General features: G+C 36.0%; 1 protein-coding gene across 2 annotated transcripts; it reads left to right on the top strand.

Annotated features, from left to right (window-relative positions):
* The first annotated feature begins 871 nt into the window (after positions 1 to 871).
* LOC116306722 (uncharacterized) lies at positions 872 to 18,637 on the top strand. 2 transcript variants are annotated; one of them, XM_031716815.2, is made up of 22 exons: positions 872 to 969; positions 2,326 to 2,396; positions 3,607 to 3,887; positions 4,642 to 4,873; positions 5,125 to 5,378; positions 5,571 to 5,773; positions 5,937 to 6,118; positions 8,986 to 9,025; positions 9,574 to 9,633; positions 9,735 to 9,828; positions 10,756 to 10,788; positions 11,738 to 11,773; positions 12,456 to 12,521; positions 13,414 to 13,530; positions 14,164 to 14,211; positions 14,779 to 14,868; positions 15,546 to 15,611; positions 15,805 to 15,884; positions 16,288 to 16,366; positions 16,900 to 16,950; positions 17,565 to 17,609; positions 18,140 to 18,637. In XM_031716815.2, exons 1-22 carry the CDS (start codon positions 878 to 880, stop codon positions 18,200 to 18,202), a joined length of 2,283 nt encoding a protein of 760 aa, XP_031572675.1. In that variant the 5' UTR covers positions 872 to 877; the 3' UTR covers positions 18,203 to 18,637. The 2 variants fall into 2 exon arrangements, with proteins under 2 accessions (XP_031572675.1, XP_088888176.1); XM_089032050.1 differs by lacking the exon at positions 2,326 to 2,396 and having other exon boundaries at positions 876 to 969.
* The last annotated feature ends 456 nt before the right edge of the window (positions 18,638 to 19,093 follow it).

The raw sequence follows: 19,093 nt of genomic DNA on the forward strand, positions 1-19,093 counted from the left end.
AGAAGGATACTCGGATTTCCAAATTGAAGATGATATAAATTGTCGTACTGCTTTGAGGCTTTCGCGTTCAGACATGATATTATTTTAAAAAGCCGAAACGTCATGTTCTCAAAGAATCTACGCGTTTTATCCGTAATCTTACATTTAAGATTTTCCCTGATTGGAAACGAAAGACTCCTAAACTTTTACTTATCTATGAAATACTATTTCAGACGTGTCGCCAAGGATAGCATTTCGCTGTAGCATATTTAGAGTCTTTATTAAAAAATCCAAAAGGTAAGGTCAAGTTCGTGGCTGAGGGAAATGCAAATAATCTACGAATAGATCAAACTCATGAAGATAACCCTCTACCGCCGGACCTTAATATATATAGCGACCATCGAATATTTATATAACTAAATTAAAGTAGATTTTTACGTGTGGGATGTATAGTCGATCTAAGCATATACGCAAGCTCGAGAGATATTCTCTTTAAATCGTGACTGGACATTTACACATTCTTCCTAAATGATATTTAATCTCTAAATCGTGCAGGAAATTGAAATTTTCGTTGTTGGTAAACACATAGCCCGTGAGCGTTTTGCTATTTGGAACGCATGCGCAGGAGAACATTTTCGTGTCAAGCAAAAATTGGACTGGTTTATTGATACAAGATTTATAGTAAACTGTTAAACTTTTTTTTTTCGAACATATGCATGAAGTATAATGCAAGCCAGTCAGTGGAAGGTCAGTAAAAATATTTACTACTTATTTTTTGGGGGGGTAGGAGTGGGGTGGTATCGGCTTAGGTCCAACTTGGGCAAGATTTTGTTATATTGCGCCTGCAGTACGTACAGCGGTACTTACCTTTATTATAATTTGGCTCCTTACACTCGCCATGTTTGGTTCTGTGTTGGAAAAGTTTCGTTCATCACCGAATAAAAACGAGCCAAAACCCATAAATACCGAGGAAAATAAGTCAAGGAAAAGGTAATGGAACTCTTGTCTAGTTTAGTAGCAAATTATTTTTTCTAAATATGTATTTTTGGGGTTTTTTTTGACGTCTAAGTTTTGCATGCTTGACATTTGGATATTATAACTTAACTCTTATAACTAGGCAAGCTTATTAACTTATTTATTTTGTGGGTTTGAAAAAAATACTAAAATGATTCTTTAGCTGTTTAGAATTTGCTAAAATCCCTCGCCGGATTCCAGTACAGTATGTAGGGCAGCAGTTTACACTTAATGTTTTGAAAAAAGATATTTTAAACACTGTATTATAGCTTACAGTACTTGTTAGAATAGTATTTGCACTATAAATGCACATGTACTTAAAGAATTGCAATTTTAAGCTATAACTTATAGCCTTGAAACGTTTTTAAATATTATTTTTGAATATTATTATAATATTTGATGTCATGGTTTGTTATTTAAAAGGGAATAAGAGAGAGTGATTATCAAATGAAGGGTGTTACAGTTACATGTACTGTGAAATACATAATACTGTTATATTTAACTATATAGTATCTCTCTAATTCCAACTTGTTCATCCTCTAACAATTATAAACGCGTAAATAACAGTTTGAATGTGTACTGTGTAAGAAAACATTTGAATTTTTCAATTGCACATTAGGTCATCGCGACCTCTTGGGGGTGCTTTGGTGCTATTTAACAAAATACATGTATTTCTCATTAGCATCCATTGTTAATGGCATGAAAATAGCCGCCATGTTTTTGTCTTTTAACTGTCTTGGTAATGTTTGCAACCCATTAATTCTAGTTGAATTCTAGATTCAGGTTGTCTGTGATGACGATAGAGCTTTCCCTCTTTTATATACATGTATAAGAAGTGATCAGTATTTAAAAAAATAATAAATTCAATAGTCTTATTCCTTTGATCATGGCAAATCAGTAAAGTTTGTAGGAGTTTTTCTGGTTTGTACATATACCCAATTCAAATTACATTTAGTATTGTTTACAGTGAGAACACTTGAACCGTGATGTTCACTTCAAGTTTTTTGTCACTTTTTCAAACTGCATACTGTAGACCATAACTTAAGCTAATTGATTGAAAATAAGTTTTATTTTGATCACTCGGTAAACTCAATGCTTCATTTTACAGGGTTTGAAAAAGTAGAAAAGTCAGAAAATAATAACATGGAAATTCAAGTGTCAAAAAAGTGTTTATGGATTAAGTGTCCTTCCTGTAAAAAGCAGTATATTTTTTGTGCTACCACAATACAGTGTAGCAGGAGTTCACAGGAGTTTTTGCAGACTGTCTGTCCATTCCAAATTTCATATTTTCAAATTTTAAATGTTTTTAATTTCAAATTTCAAATTTTTTAGGGAGGTTGTTGTTGAAGATCAAGCAACGGATGTTCTACAGACACCTCCTTACAAAAGATCAAGAAATACGGGTAAAATGCTATTTTGTTTGTCTTTTGTTGCATATAAACTGTTGTGCCGACATATACTGTACAGAGTTCATTTGATACGTATTCTCACTTGCCTTGAAGGTTTTTCTCTGGTAATTGAGTGACCCAATTTGTACCTGTCCCTACATGAGACCAATGATTGAGAGTTGTATACTTTAAGAATATTAAATATAGTGGTAGTGAGTGTGGAATTTTTACATTGTGATGATGACCTTCAGTTATCATCACATTCTTCATCGCATTCTTCTTCCGGTTGTGTGAAGGTCTTCGTATTGACGTACAAATTGAGTTAAAATAACCACCAGGACATCCCCAAGGTAATCAGAACCACTACATGTAAATATAAGCAACCAGCAGAAAGGAGGCTTCAGAAACATGAATGCATGGAGTATGTTGTATATTATATACTGTCTTAAATGTCAACCTCTGACTAGGGAAGCTCGGCGATGACCCACTCTATTATGATGTAAAATAAACACAAATAACTCCTAGATTCAAATTAAAATTGAGGTTGTAAGGTTAGGGAGTAAAACCAGAGAACCTGGAGAAAAACCTTCAATTCAAGGAAGAGACCAAACCAACTCAGAATCTGATACCCCATAGGGGAGAGGTGTTATACTTAAACACTGCACCACACTTGATTTCCAAAGATTCATATATAACTTATAAAAAATATCTATAACTTAGAACAAACAGTATACCAGTATATTGACTGTCTAATGTTGGTCTAAGGTTACCAGGTCCTCGGCAAAGTATACAGTACAGGCCATTAATGTAATACCATTTTATATAGACAAACAAGTTAAAAGTTATATTTGCACTTTTGAACTTTTTCATTTTGACACAAATTTATGTCGAGCAGCAAATATTTCTCATGGTGTAATGTTTCACGATGAATCGACATAAATTTATGTCAATCAATAAAATTCAAAAGCAGAAGTGCAAAAGTGCAAAATATATAACTTCTAGCTTGTTATATTACTGCAATTTTCATGCACATGCAAACTCTTTGTCTGCGAGCTGCATTCTGAAATTTGGTTTTTCGCTGCTGCCAGTCACAAATGTGAAAGGTACATGTACGAACTGGTTAGATTTGATTGATGGCATCAAAAAACCAAACTTAGCGTGCAGCTCGCAGACACAGAGTTCGCATGTTTGTGAAAATCGCAGTAATATTTTTTTTTATTTGAAGGTGATCCTGGTCCAATCACTTTCTTCAGTGATTTGTTAACAAATGCAATGAGCTTTACTCGCAAGTATAACCCATTCTGGAGATATGTTGTTGGGAAACAAAACGAAGATGAGCCAAAAACAATAGCTACTATTGATCTTGAAGCTGAAAATAATGATGGTAAAAAGATCAAGAGTAGTTCCACAGACCAGGATGTTGTGTACTTGGGGACTTTATTGAGAGAGGATGTTATTAGTGGCGACAAGCAAAGAGTTAGATACACAGCAACTAGACAGGCAAAGGTAATTTAACAATCAGGTTGTGTATTAGGGGCCGATCATTGTTTATTGCCTTGGGGGGGGGGGGGGGGGGAGTGGTAGAATATTTACGGGGCTCACTCTTGGTTTTTAGACAACTGGAGGGGGCCAGATCATATATACATTGACAGGGGTAGGTCACTTCCTAGTAACCAATAATAAGGGAAGGTTATAAAAAAGAGGGATAGTACTGCTACAAAACTCCTCTCCCCCCTCCCTCCCCTAGGCATTGAATGATTACACTGGTCCCTTAATACCAATAATTGTAAGTTGTACATTTTATAGAATGACCATAACCCCTCCTCCACTTCCGTAATCTCCTCCTATTCTTATCCCTCACTACCAATTTGTCAGGAGTTTGAAGGACAGATTAAAAGCCATTGCAATCATTTTACCATAACCTACATATTATATAGGATATCCATAACTTTTCCTCCTCCTCCTCTGTGCTCGTCCTCCCGACCCCCCCCCCCCCCAATTTTTTCATGAATACTTACCAAATAAGCAAACAAGTGTGATTTTTATTCAATGTCATTGAGTTAAGAAGGAGGATTAAAAAGCATTGCAATCATTTTACAATAACTTACATATATAGGATATCCATAAACCTTCCCTTGTCCTCTGTGCTTGTCTCTCCCCCCCTCCCAATATTTTTCATTAATACTTACAAAATAAGTGTGGTTTATTCTATGTCTTTGAGTTAATTACTCAGAACACGTTTTGTTAACATGTACTATAGGAAAAAGAGTCTGAACAATCAAAACCAAGCAGTTTAAGTGATTCTATCAGAGGTCGAAAGCCATTGCACATCAGTAGAATGGAAAAGGCACCATCCTTCTCGTATATGCATCAATCCACCCCTCTACAACCAGATGAACAAGTTAGAGGTCGTATACCAGTATTTGCTATACCTGATGAACCATCTCCTCTCCCTTTGCCGCAAAGTGATTGGAAACACAAGACTTACAGTGGTACTGTGTAATTAACTTTAATATATTTTAAGATTAAGTTGTCGCTTGAGAATTTTGTCTATTTATTTATTTATTTATTCTATTCTTTTTATTAATTGAATTATTAAGTCATAAACAATTGTTACAATAAACAAAAACAAAAAAGCAAAAAAAAAAAAAAAAAAAAACCGAAAAGGGAAACTCATAATGGTCATGTTAAATCTTAATGTATTGCTTCTAGTTCCATTAATTTTCTTTATTTTCTTTCACAGCCAAAAACTATGGAGGGATAAAAGAAAATAAAACCAGTCATCCTGTCTATCAAAGAGCGCCAGAAGGTCCCAAACCTTTAACTAATCAGCAGAAGTCCTCCTTATTGACTGAAAATAAAGCTTTTGTGAATAGCTTTAATGTCAGCCAGAAACCAACAGCTTCTAGTCTACAGGGAAAAATCAGAGTGAGACAAATAAGAGAGTCTCCTAGGAAACCAGCACCTTTGCGTAGACAGAGGAATACAGCCATCGATGTGAGTATTTTGAATGAGTCATCACTTATTGATTGTGTCTGTGATCATACTTAGTAACGTGCATCAAGTTCAGCCAGGGTTCCTAACATTTTAAATAATACTCTGATAATAATTATAATATAAATACAACCACAACTCCATGTGATTTGGTTGATAATGATAATGATTTGATGTATATTATATATATTGTAGGTTATAAGACTGGCAGAAAAGGAACGCTACAAGCAGCTTCTTTCACAGTTTACATCTGCCTGTATTCCTAGTTCCAATATGAATGACACAACATTAGACAGTAACAAAGAGAACTCGGTCATTAATATATCAAGTAATTCCTCTGCATCTGAGAATAGTATTTTTGCTGCCAAGCCTACAGAAATACATATAAGACAGCCAAGGTTAGTAGGTTTTGGTTGTGATGCACTATATTAGAGACCTTTAATGTATTTCAACCTGCTATTCTGAGCCCTACTGTAGGTTGGCATCAGTTTGCTGTTGTTACACGTAGTTGTTAAGGTTTCAATTGGATGACCAACAATTTCAACTGTCATGTGTCTTTAGGTCATTCGAGGGAAGTGTCCTGTCTCCAAGGTCCAGATTACTCCCTAGACATCAAACGGCTCATCACAGCACACCATTATCTCCAGTCTCACATCCAACCATACTCAAGGTCATTCCTTCAACTAGCAAGAGTCACACTAGAAATGAACATGTAGAAGACTTGCTACTCCACTCCAAGCAAGGTTAGCTCTATCTTATGCTCTAATTATTAACTTTATAACTTGACTCTGAAGATGACTTCCATTCAGGTTGTTGTTACTTCAGTCACCACAAACAACAGTCTTTCTAAAGACAAACCAACTCACCCAGACCAGGGGCAGATACAAGGGTGTCTCTAGGTATACCCCACCCCCTAAGCCGCTGTCTTTTTCCTGTACATGATGCAGTAATTCTATTAGTCTTCTTTTTACTTATGATTACTGTTACTAGAATCATTAGTCTGACTCAAGATTAAATTGCATTATTTAGATGAAATCTAAAAATCAATCTAAGAATAAATTAAATAAGTCAGATCAGGATTATTGATGACATCACTGTATCATCACTCTTTTATTTCGGACACCTCCCTTGCAAATTTCTGGAAACCCTCCTGCAGACAATGAACACACTCAACGACGAATTATTGTGAATAAAACAATCCATACTGTACATTTAGTGGTTGGCTGCTGTACAGCTGTACCATACAGCAGAGGTGGTGGAGTGCTAAAAATGCAGCAGTGTCTGATCAAAAAATTCCTTTTTCTGCCTGATAACTTTCTCCTAAAGCTTCTCTAGGAAACAGCACTTAAATTATTTTATGCCAAAAGACTGAAAGATCAAAAGTAGTGACTCTTTTTACCTTGTCTACACAGTACAGTGAAGATTATCCAATGTCTTGTGCCTTAAGGTGGCTCGACCCCCTCACGCTTGACCGCTACCTTCCACTTTTGGAACGCTAGTGCATAAACGTCTTTTATCCAATTGCAAATCTTTTTTGCATATAAGTCACATAAAGATTGAATTAATGTTTGATGCAATTTTTAGTGAGATCGGACGTCATAACACTTGATTATAATGAAATATTTGTTTTCGTTTAGAAAATAAATTTAGCCTTGCAGAGCGTTCAACACTAAAATGCTTCGTACCACATAATTATATACTAGATGCCTCCCTTTGTGGGGATTTTTGAAAAAATCTATCTAGCTAATAATGAGATATTTGAGATTATTTAAATATAGTGCATAATCTACTTCAAAACTAAACAATGGATTTCATACGGCCGAAATTAATATTTCAGAGCTATATATTTACAAAAGTTATTGCTCATTTAGTTTTACTCTGTATCTAGTTTTAAAAGGAACATTTTGAAGGTAATCGATTTATGCGATTTCGTGAAAACGTATAGTGCAGAAGACAGGGTAAACATTTGATGCGCACTTTTCATCACAGTTTTCTAGACAATCTTACTAGATCTTCCATTATTTTAAAATTCGCTGATCATTTCTCTCAAAATTACATCAGGATACAAAAAAAAACTGTTTGTTACCAAACTTCGGGGGTAAATCGGAAAGCAGCCAAGCGAGATGAGACCGTGCATGGTGCAAAAGAATTTGATTTTATGATCATTAGCAAACAATAGAATTCCCAGAGCATCAAATCGTTGAACGATCAATGTTTTCTGTATTTCTCGTTCGCTTTAGATCGCTTTAAATGAGTTCAATAATCTTGCAATTTTGTGTAATATTAGTTTAAGTTCAAATTTGTATCCTGACATAATTTTGAGAGAAATGATCAGCGGATTTTAGAATAATGGAAGATCTAGTAAGATTGACTAGAAAACTGCGATGAAAAGTGCGCATCAAATGTTTACCCCGTCTTCTGCACTATACGTTTTCACGAAATTGCATAAATCGATTACCTTCAAAATGTTCCTTTTAAAACTAGATACAGAGTAAAACTAAATGAGCAATAACTTTTGTAAATATATAGCTCTGAAATATTAATTTCGGCCGTATGAAATCCATTGTTTAGTTTTGAAGTAGATTATGCACTATATTTAAATAATCTCAAATATCTCATTATTAGCTAGATAGATTTTTTCAAAAATCCCCACAAATGGAGGCATCTAGTATATAATTATGTGGTACGAAGCATTTTAGTGTTGAACGCTCTGCAAGGCTAAGATTATTTTCTAAATGAAATCAAATATTTCATCATAATCACGTGTTATGACGTCCGATCTCATAAAAAACTGCATCAAACATTAATTCAATCTTTATGTGACTTATGTGCAAAAAAGATTTGCAATCGGATAAAAGACGTTTATGTACTAGCATTCCAAAAGTGGAAGGTAGCGGTCGAGCCACCTTAAATAAGGCCTTATAAACTAGAAATCCTATCATTTTTAGTGATGATCGTTACCTCCAAGAAGCTTGTAGGTGTTTTAAACGGCTCTGTCAAGATGCATGTACGTTCACAAGTTTTATTCACAAGGTTAATTTCGGTTTCAACATGGTTCGGCAACCAATTTCATATTTCCTTTGTAACCAGTTTGCATGCATATACGAATACACATTCACATGAATAAACGATTCGCTGTAGAATCAAAAAATTATAGTCATCAAAATGTCAATAAACTTCTAACAAACTCAAAAATAAACTTACACATTTTTTGTCTGTCCTGAGGGGATTCTAGGACAGTCTCACTCTCCTCTAGTTACAGTAAACTCCTGACTCTGGTCCCTCCTAACCAGCACTTCCCACCTGAAGCCCTTAGCAAAAATATTCATACGTCACAACGAAGCTTTATGAATAATTTGATTTTATAATTAACCATGATAAGTTTGAGTTTAATTATGCTTCTTACCAAATGATAAACATAAAGCAAAAATAATGGTTATGGATAGTAGTAGAGGGAAACTGAATTTCCACGTTAAAACTAATCTCTGAAATTACTAAAAATTGCTATAATTAAAATGAATACATTTTTTAATTTTTTTTGTTTTATGAAGCTATTTTAGAATAGCCATTGGCTAACAAACCTGTTGTAATTTCATTTGATATTATGTAGAATCAGCTGGACTTGTCAACCAAAGCACCATATCCTTCAGGTACTACACTTTGTGAAAGTCTTTGAATGTTTGCAGTGAATCATGTCATTGTAGTGACCATGCTTAGTGGAAATTATCTTTGAAGCACGACCATTATAATCGTTGAAATTCTAGTTGTCAAATGGAACATTGAACTTTGTGAGTAAGGCTTCAACAGTAATGGTAGTAGGGAAAGGTTTTTTTGTTTGTTCCTATCGTACATATGTACGATAATTATGATATACATATGTACAACATGGCTTTGTATTTTGGTTATTAAAAATAAGGGAGGCATATGGGTAGTGAAAAGTCTCAGGTTTGAATCCTGAACTGGGCACAACATGTAAGCAGACTTTATTTAGTCTTTAAGGGTTTTTCTCTGGTTTTCCTCCCCTCTGCAAAATCCAACTCACTAAATTCAAGTAAGATCTATGAGTGGTCGTGCCCTGACTTTGATCATCTCATAAATTTAAGATAAAATTTAAAGTTTTTTTTAAAGAATCAAATGGTTTTTATTCATTTAAAACAATTGAAAAGTGCTTTAATTTTCCATGTTTTGTTTTGTGCAGGACTCCTCAACCCATGGCAAAAGAGGATGAAATCCTTTCAGGAACTTGGACAAAGAAATGGTAAAAACAATACACTAGCTACATTATTACAGATAACTTATTTTACATAAATTCCTTTGCTTATGTCACCTTGTAACATCAAATGTTGTTTGTACTTCCAGGAGAAATATCTTGAGTCCAGAGAATCTGCAGAGAGAGCGGCAATTGGCAAAGATTGCAAGAGAAGAAGAAAAGTTGAGGTTGTTGAAGGCTAAGGTATGTCAGTTCCTAAGCTAGCTCAAGTATTTTTGGGCCCACATTAATTGGCTATACTGTTGCGGTAGCCCTGCTTCTTCTTTCCAATCAAATTGTAGTATAAAAACAATGCATTTGGGTAGTGGAGCCAATAATCAACCTAGACTGCAAGAGAATAGTAATTTGATCCTGATGTTATGGGTAAACAACTAGATAGCCATCATCGTTTTTCATGCAGGAATAAAAAGATATGTTACAAGGCTATTGTTTTCTGCTGCTTTCTGATTGGCTCCACTACCCAAAGTTGGAATGCATTGTTTTCATTCTACATTTTAATTGGTTATCTTGTCTACTAACTGGTCTAAGTGGTCCCTGTTACAGTAGTTGCACTGTGATTCCTTATGATTACTCTTCAGTCGGGGTAGTTATTAATAAAAATAATAGACCCTTTGCATTTTTTTTTTTTTTAACATTTTTTATTATCATTTGTCATTTTTATAAATATAACAATACAAAACAAAAGAAACACTAGTAAATCATAGCTAGGCAGAGATATAAAATTAACAATCTATTTAGACCCTTTGCAGTTAACGGTCACGTGTCTGTACTGGAGTGCAAAATTTTTGTTTTTATATTAAATTGGTGATTCTTTTTAGCTACTTGTAAAGAACTGAATGAAAACATGTGTAACCAGTGTGTAACGAAATGTGGTTTTATTACGATCTCTCGAAGCAGGTTGTAGAAAGTTTATTTGCAGTCCAGTAAATTTCACCCTTGGGAATCAAAATGTTAATTCATATGCTCTCAGTGAATTAATCAGCACGTGATTGCTTAGAACATCTTTAGTTTCATTCATAACCTGTTATAATATTTTGTTGGTACATTAAGCAAAATATTCATGATTAATTGATTGATTTATAATTATATTTGATGTTTTTTTATTAATAGAGAATAGGAGAACAAGAATCTGCAATAGAAGAGGTGAGTAAGTCCATTCATTCCCATTCCTTCATCCATGCATCCAGCCATCCTTTCACTCCTTTTTCCTAGGATAATTTCCCCCACCTTATTTAGACACCATGTCACATCACTGTACTTTGATTTAAAAAATATTGGCCTTAAAATCACAGTTAGTCATTTGGTTCTTGGAATAATTTTTAGGGAATGATCCTACTCTCCAAGCAGAATTTTTCTTGTTCTCACTCTGTAACATAGGAGAAAAGAAGAGCTGGGTGGAAAGGTCCTTTTTTTACAGTTTCATGGGGGGGGGGGGGGGGGGGAGGGACTGTAGTATCCCCTATCGTGAACACAGATTTCTCATACCTGCTTTAGATGACTTTAATGACTTTGGAATAATTGAAAACCAACAATTGCTGGGTTTCGATCGCTGATAGAATTAAAGTTATTGTTTGGGTGTCCTCCATAATGGCTTGAAAGAAAAAATCGTCCTCTTTTTGTGACTAACAAACCTATGGCCCTCATTCAATAGAGTTTGCACATCTAGCGTGACATTTTCAATATTAATTCAAGACCAATAAACGTTTTGGTGACTTGAAACAGTGTTTCATGTGTATTGCAGTTTTCACTTCCTGTGTACATTTTATGCATCATGGCTTTGGCATGTTTTTAATCTAGGTCGACGGACTTTGCTCTACTGTGTATTTTTACACGTCTATTTGCAAATATAATACACATTTCGGGCTACCTAAAATCCTTTTTGGTCTTGGCTTCGATGATCTAACCTCGAACCCGACTACTGTAAGTTTTTTCAATTAGGTGTACTTGGACGAGGGAACTCAAACGCAAGCCTCCCAGCATTGGTGAGAAGTCGACGTTTTATAACAGCGTAGACTACCCATGCTACCCAGAAGAGTATTTAACTGTACTTAAAGTAAATATTTGACTGTTTTGTGATCTTATTTACCCCAAGGTTAGAGAAAGAATTCGCATTGAAGAGGAAAGTGAGGTCAGTACATAGAAAATAAATAGTAGAAATATGAAATAAAATGAAAACTTAGGAAAAATTGTTAATGGATTAGCCCAAAGGATCATCATTTGCTGGATGAATGAAAATGACAGAGTGTTTTAGATTCCCGTTTATCGCAAACGTGAAACGTCAGTTGATCATTAAAAACTTTTTTTAAATTATTGAAAAAGAAGCGCAAAAATCTCCAAGTTTTAGATAAACGAAATAATATTTTGGGTTTGTGGTTAGAGGGTTTTATAAAAAATAAAGTGAAATACGGTGAAACCGTGTTCGTGGCAAGGAAAAACTGAAATATTAGGTAATCTTTCTGTTGAGGTCCAGTTCAGACTTTTGTCACAGACTGAAATCTGATTTAAACGTCGCATTTAATTTTGCCACTTGCAATAAAATCAACGCGAGCTCGTGTTCACAAAAGCCAGCTAAAGCACTAGGATGTTCTTTATCCATTTTGAGAATTTATAATTTATGCATTGTATTTGATGTGACGAAAGTTCGAAGTTGCCATCAACGCCAATCTTTAGTCTTTTTGTGCGGTTGGCTCAGTTGAATTTATTTTGTCATTGGATTCAAATGGTCTGGACGTCGCACTTGTAATTCGGGAAAAGTTCCACGTCTGAACCGGACATTTTTTAAATACCTGTACAATGTGTTTGGATGACAGGAAGAAGAAGAACTAGAAGAAGATATGGCAGAGCTTATCCCACTCACAGAGAAAATGCAAAGAGAGGTAAGATGCTTATAAATCTTTATAAAATAACCGCTATAAATCCCGCGTTTCAGTTATTGGTTAGAACGCGTGAACTATGAGAGCACACAGCACGCTTGCATACTTCTTATTGCATCATTCCTATTATATCCAAATCACGGCTTTCGTAATTTTTCATTTTTTCAAAGAAATAAAAAGCCTACTTTTTGTTCTTCGTGCAGTTAAGGCGCTCAAGGATTTGCAGAACACTCGAAGTCGTCAGCTATACTTCGCGGCTTCTAAACATTTTTCTCGTGTTTTGTCAACCCCCACGTGCTTTGCCAACCCCGCGTTCTTTTTTAGTTGCACACAGTAAAGAACGTCTAAAGTAAAGCTTGTATAAAGGTTTTACACCATTACGTGCCAACGCTCATACTACAGCTTGGGATGCCTGTGGTTTGATGACAGAACAATAAAATCACTTTGCAATTCTTTCTCATGTAAAACTAATGTATTGTTCCTGCCATCTAACATGGCTGCCGCCACGTGGTGGTGCAAAATCTCTATACACCCAATCAAAATATAGTGACGAATTTGAATAACTATTGTTCTGGACTGACTAGCCTCTCATACATGTGGAAACGCTTTTATGTTTCCACGTGAACGCGAGGCTAGTCAGTGGCTAGTCAGCGCAGAATAACAGTTATTCAAATTGGTCGCCGTATTTTGATTCGGTGTATACAAATTATATTGTCTTACCCGTCTTTGTTTGTTAATGCAACTTGTTTGCCTCCTTGCCATTTGGGATTCTTAAAACACTTTATGTTTCTTTGATTATTTCTTCATTTCAGTGTCCCCAATTAGTTTTATAAACTAAATACATCGACAATTAAATAAAGTTGTTTATTTTATTTTTATTTATTTACCTAATAAGGTGGATAGAGCATTAGGTCCAGGGAATGCTTCTGAAACCTTAGCAGATGGCTTCAAAATATCCATCACACGTGGGGACCTGACAACACTAAGTAATCTGAACTGGCTCAATGATGAGGTATCTAAACATTAGCTCCACTTATAAAAATTTTTAAAGTTCAGAATATTTCAACAATCCTCTGGATTTAAGACTAAAAGTTTAGACTTTGCCGGTTTAGAACAATCAAGTTTTTGTTAGGTCTTAGTTTCCCTTCACCAGGTCTTCTAGTTTTTCTCCATCTGCAACAAACACTTATCAAACTTTGGCCCACGTTAAATTCTTCAATTTAGATCAGCCTAGAGGTTGTTTCAGCGTACCATAGTGAGCTAGCCGTGCCCTGACTTAGATCAGCCCAGAGATTCTTTCGGGACTCTATCAGATTGAGTAAGCCGTGCCCTGACTTTGATCAGCCCAGAGGTTGTTTCAAGGTTCAATCTGTGAGTTAGCCATGCCCTGACTTAGATCAGCCCAGAGGTCGTTCCAGGGTTCGATCTGTGAGTAAGCCTTGCTCTGACTTAGATCAGCCCAGAGGTTGTTTCAGGGTTCGATCTGTGAGTTAGCCGTGCCCTGACTTAGATCAGCCCAGAGGTTGTTCCAGGGTTCGATCTTTGAGTTAGACGTGCCCTGACTTTGATCAGCTCATTACTTTAGCGTTTAATTGCATATAAATTCCTGATCAAAAAACTAAAGTTACTTTTTATTTGCTTTCAGATTATCAATATCTATTTCAGTCTAATAGCAGACAGAAGTAAATCTGAGGTATAAATTGTTTTTAAGTTTGTTACTTTAAAGTATAAAGATGCCGTTAATATTTATTTGACTTTGCCGAGCATTGAGGAGAGGGGGCTGGCTGGTTTGCGCTGCTAGTGTACAAAACTAGTGTACAAAACTTCTCACCGCTAGCTGTGAGGGCTGTTGAGGCTATTAGACCTGCAGCCCGAATGGTCTACGAGTCGATAGCTCGTAATGCTGAAGCCTGAATAGGCTATTGACTCGTTGAACATTGAGGTCGAGAGGTCTAATTTAACAAAACAAAAAACAAAAAAAAGAAGAAGGAAAAAAAAACCGAATCAGTCAAATAAATGGGAACAAGCAATTTTGGGATTAGATTGAAGTAATTTGCGTTTCCTTCAATTCATTTTTTTATTTAAAAACTGGCACATTCCGTGGCTAGTAGTAGTCTATCGAATAGACAACTAGCAGCTCAGCCAATCAGAGAGCATGATTCATGATATACCATTAGTAGGATTATGATAATGATTATTTGATACCCGCGCAAAACACAGATAAATACATTTATATTTATTTTTATTTTTGTTTTTCTAGGGATACCCTAAAGTACACACATTTAATTCCTTCTTCTACCCCAAATTAATCAAATCTGGTTGTGATAGTCTGAAGCGGTGGACAAGAAGGGTGAGTCGGTTGACTAATATGGATTTCTTTGCTCTTGAAAAAGCAAGAATCCCAAAATGATAAGTTGGTCAGTACGTATGAAGTGAGAAGTCCGCGGTTTGATTCCCTATCACTCATTTCTCTTGATTTCTTTTCGTCTTTGTAGCGTTGGGGAAGCACGGGTGGCGTAGCGGTGTGAGCGCTCACCTCTCATCAATGCGACCCGAGTCCGAGTCCCGCCGGGTTCGGTGTTGTATATGAGTAGAGTTGTTTGTTGGTTCTCTCCTGTGCTTCAAGGGTTTTCTGGGTTCTCCGGTTTTCCTCCCTCCACAAAAATCAACTCCTAAAATTCCAATTAGATCACGGAATGAGGGCCACAGGTTTGTTAGCCACTGGCTATTAAAAGTGCAACCCTCGTGAAAAAAGGACGTTTATTTTTATTGGAACTGGAACCCTCATGAAGGGAGGGGTGCAAAGAATAAAGGCTATATTGCACTTGCCTTTCACCTCTGGGATCTGAATACAATTTGACAAAAGAATGATACGTTTTCGAACTTAGCCTCCCCGGCAGGCTACCCCATATATTCTCCGTTGGGATCCCTGTGTTAAATCTTATGGCATAGAAGAACTACCACATGAAGCCCAAGGAGAAACCCTTTCTAAATCAGTAGTAAAATACGCATGTTTTTGTTTTTTAGGTTGATATCTTTTCTATGGATATGATTATTGTGCCAATCCATCTAGGAATGCACTGGTGCTTGGCGGTGAGTTATACAACATTTATGAGAATACAAAATTGTATTTTTGTATCTGGGGTGATATATTCCCTTCGCATCTAAAACTTCTCGACCAGCAGCCCTGAACGGTCTCCATGGAAATAGCGGTAGTCTTATTTGCCACGTTCACTGCTAGCCGCTGGGAAGGCGACAGTTGATTCAATTTTCACTTACATTATAGGTAATCGACTTCCGCAACAAGACCATCAAGTATTTTGATTCACTCAAGGGATCCAACAACCAGTGTCTTGATGCCCTCCAGTAAGTTGTGCTGTATTTTTTTGGGGGTTTTACAATATTCTCAGTGCATGTATGCTATACGTGCAATAGAACTCTTTATCTGGGATGTAATGTTTTCCCGTTTCAAACCACTTGCCATCCCTTAGCGTAAGATTCTTTGTTTGAGTTAAACAAAGAAATGATGCTCTAGGGAATGACACATGGTCTGAAATGGGAAAACATTATGCCCAAGCTTTAGAGGTCTATTGAATCGATATACATAGATGTTACTGCTTTTGTTGTTGACGATGTCGTTGTTGTAATGATCGTCGTTGTGGTTGTTTACCGTTGTTGTTGCTATTTTAGTTGTGGTAGTAGTTCTCGTTGCTGCTTCGTCGTGTTTTTGTTTTCACAGTTATAATCATAGCTTCTTTTACTTCTCCAGAAAATATCTCGCGCAAGAATCAAAGGATAAAAAAAAGGTGTCTTTCGATTCCATTGGCTGGACCCTATCATGTCCTAAGGTACATGAACTTTCATTGCATGTTACAAGTCTCCACAGGCAATTCTTGTTTTACCCTCCTTGGGAGTGCTATATAGATTATAAGGAAGAGGAGGTCTGGAAAGGAGTTCGTCTCTAGTCTCTACCATAAATTGCGCTGTTTTAATATGACGTCACAGCTTGTTAATAAGGAGGACAATGTTAAAGAACAATAAGAATTTGGACTAAATTTACTCTAATTTTATAAACCAGAGTTTATCTTACAATACATACGGTATTTGGTGGCTATTATTGTTTTTCTATATTCTAAAAATACAATTTTTCGCAGATTTATTTGTCTTGTTGCTGTTTGTGCCCCTTCCATGAACATTATTTTTAGCGTTAAAACAAATGATTGTTTTCGTATTGACGCCATGATAAAATAGGGCAATTGTTATACATAGGGATCCCCAGTCTGAAACCCTGATTATGGCTTGCAAAATGGGTAACAGTCGGTATTATTTGCGTGTCTGTAAAGGACAAGAAGACTAATAGTTTATCTGGTTATACATACAGGATATCCCTGAACAGCTGAATGGATGTGACTGCGGAGTCTTTGCTTGCACGGTATGCTACCACGTAATGTATTGAGAACCAGAACAGTTGAAGCAAACCTCCTTTTAACTGCTTACTATCAATCACGTGGCTTTTTGGTGCTGACTTGGAGGGGGGGTGGGGGAATTAATATGCAACTAGCAGCTGTTAAGTCCAAGCATGTCAAAATCTCACTATTTCTACCGTCTACCAGAAATCAAAATATATATACAACCTGTAAGATCTTCCAAGCTTCCAAATTTTATCAATCAAAACACAGATATTACCGAAAGTGACGTCTATTGATTGTAACCAATAAACCCTTTGCCAAAATGGCGGACGAAAATTCAAGTGAATAAAACCAATACCAGCACTAGAAAGAGCGCCTTTACTTTAGTAACCCTACAGAGATTCATTACATCAGGTGTTATATCGGTCGAGAAAACTTTAGTTGACAATTGTCAAATTTACAGAGGTTGGTATGATTGGGGTATAGCTTATAGTTACTCAAATACAGACGCTCTTTTTAGAGCTTTTATAGGTTTTTCACTCGGTTTATTTTTAACTCATTTGAATTTGCGGCCGCCATTTTTGCAAAGGGTCTATTGAAGAGAACCGAGAATGATTTTTTGAAATTTGTTTCACAGTATGCGGAATTCATAACAAGAGATGCGAAGCTCACATTCAACCAGGTAATCCGCTTAATACAAAGCTATTGAAATGTGTGTTTTGTGTGTGTGTGTGTAGTACAATAGTCCCTTTCACAGTTCCCCGGCTGCGCCATCTTGTAAGATAGCTGTGCCTTTGCATCGAAGCGAGACGAAAGGTTGGTTTGCAATGACAGAGAAGTGTGATTAATTGTTCAAGGTATTTTAAAAAGGTCTCTATCATTGCAAGCTCACCGTTTGTCTCGCTTCGATGCAAAGGCATGGGTACCTTTCAAGATGGCGCAGGGAACTGTGAAATGGTTTCTAACCACACTCACACCATTACCATACTAGTTATCGTATCTACATTTTCATTCCATGAAATCGTTTTAATTTCTATATATCAGTAAACTGGTGCATGATTGTTGCATTTAGGTCATTTTTCTATGCATTTATTATATTGACCGGAATGCATCGACTTGACACGATTGTTTGAAGGCAATACAGCGTAACCCTAATGTTTTTAATTATTTTTAATAAGGCTTTAGCAATATTGTTTCTATTTTTGATTACAGCACCATATGCCGTACTTTAGACGACGAATGGTTTACGAAATTCTCAAAATGAAGCTGCTCTGAATCCAAGTTCCTTGTTATCAGGCCTCTTGTGATCTACGAAATTCTCAAAATGAAGCTACTCTGACTCCAAGTTCCTTGTTATCAGGCCTGTTGTGATCTACGAAATTCTCAAAATGAAGCTACTCTGCTCCTAAGATCTGGTCGTTACGTGGTTTCATATATTATTATATACAGTGTGTATAAAGACTATCAAAAGCATGTAGTAACGATGACAAATTTATCATATGTAAAGGATGTATATTTAAAACAAGTCTAGCTCGAACTTGCTACACTACCATACGCTTAACTGATCTACCCAAGAGAAAGACCTTTCTTTTATCACAGAGGAAAGCTGTTTAGTTTTGTTTACGTAGAAGCAAGTGTGAGCAGGCACAATTTATTCTTCGCCATATTCATATATATATTTGGAATAAACGTACATAATATCTCTAACAATTTACTGTATAATTTATCATTAGCGCAAGGTGCTCAAAGAAAGTGTGAGAATAACACTCAATCGATTCCATTTCATTAAAATGACATTTTCTGACATTCATTTCGAAAGTTATATCGATTATCGATTTTTGTCAGAAATCCAAGATGGCCGCCGATACTGCTGTCATGACCACCACCGTAGTACTAACCGTTTAAATCAATCCCTCTACTAACTGTTTACGACCACACCATATGAATACTGATGTATGATGAACAAAAAATATTTGTATTTTAGCTCTCTATCGCAAAAAAAAAAAAAAAAAAATGTATATTTTTCCCGTCTGTGGTTGTAACGAGTGGTCAATTAAAAGTTCCCTCAGTCGGGCCCGCGAAACATCACTTTTGAAGCGAAAAAGACTTTCCGCCGTATTGCGCATGAGCAGAATATATGTAGGCAGTTATTTGCTGTGATTTCTG

The sequence above is a fragment of the Actinia tenebrosa genome, unplaced genomic scaffold, assembly GCF_029948245.1.
Source record: "Actinia tenebrosa isolate PJP-AT-01 unplaced genomic scaffold, QUT_ActTen_1.0 PGA_scaffold17__23_contigs__length_9995812, whole genome shotgun sequence".
In the NCBI taxonomy this organism is placed as follows: domain Eukaryota; kingdom Metazoa; phylum Cnidaria; class Anthozoa; order Actiniaria; family Actiniidae; genus Actinia; species Actinia tenebrosa.

Excerpts from the sequence above, each read along its gene's own strand:
- LOC116306722 (XM_031716815.2), top strand. The coding sequence starts at position 878 with ATGTTTGGTTCTGTGTTGGAAAAGTTTCGTTCATCACCGAATAAAAAC. Across the intron at positions 9,026-9,573 it reads CAAAGCACCATATCCTTCAG|GACTCCTCAACCCATGGCAA; the intron begins GTACTACACTTT and ends TGTTTTGTGCAG. Across the intron at positions 14,212-14,778 it reads CAGACAGAAGTAAATCTGAG|GGATACCCTAAAGTACACAC; the intron begins GTATAAATTGTT and ends TTGTTTTTCTAG.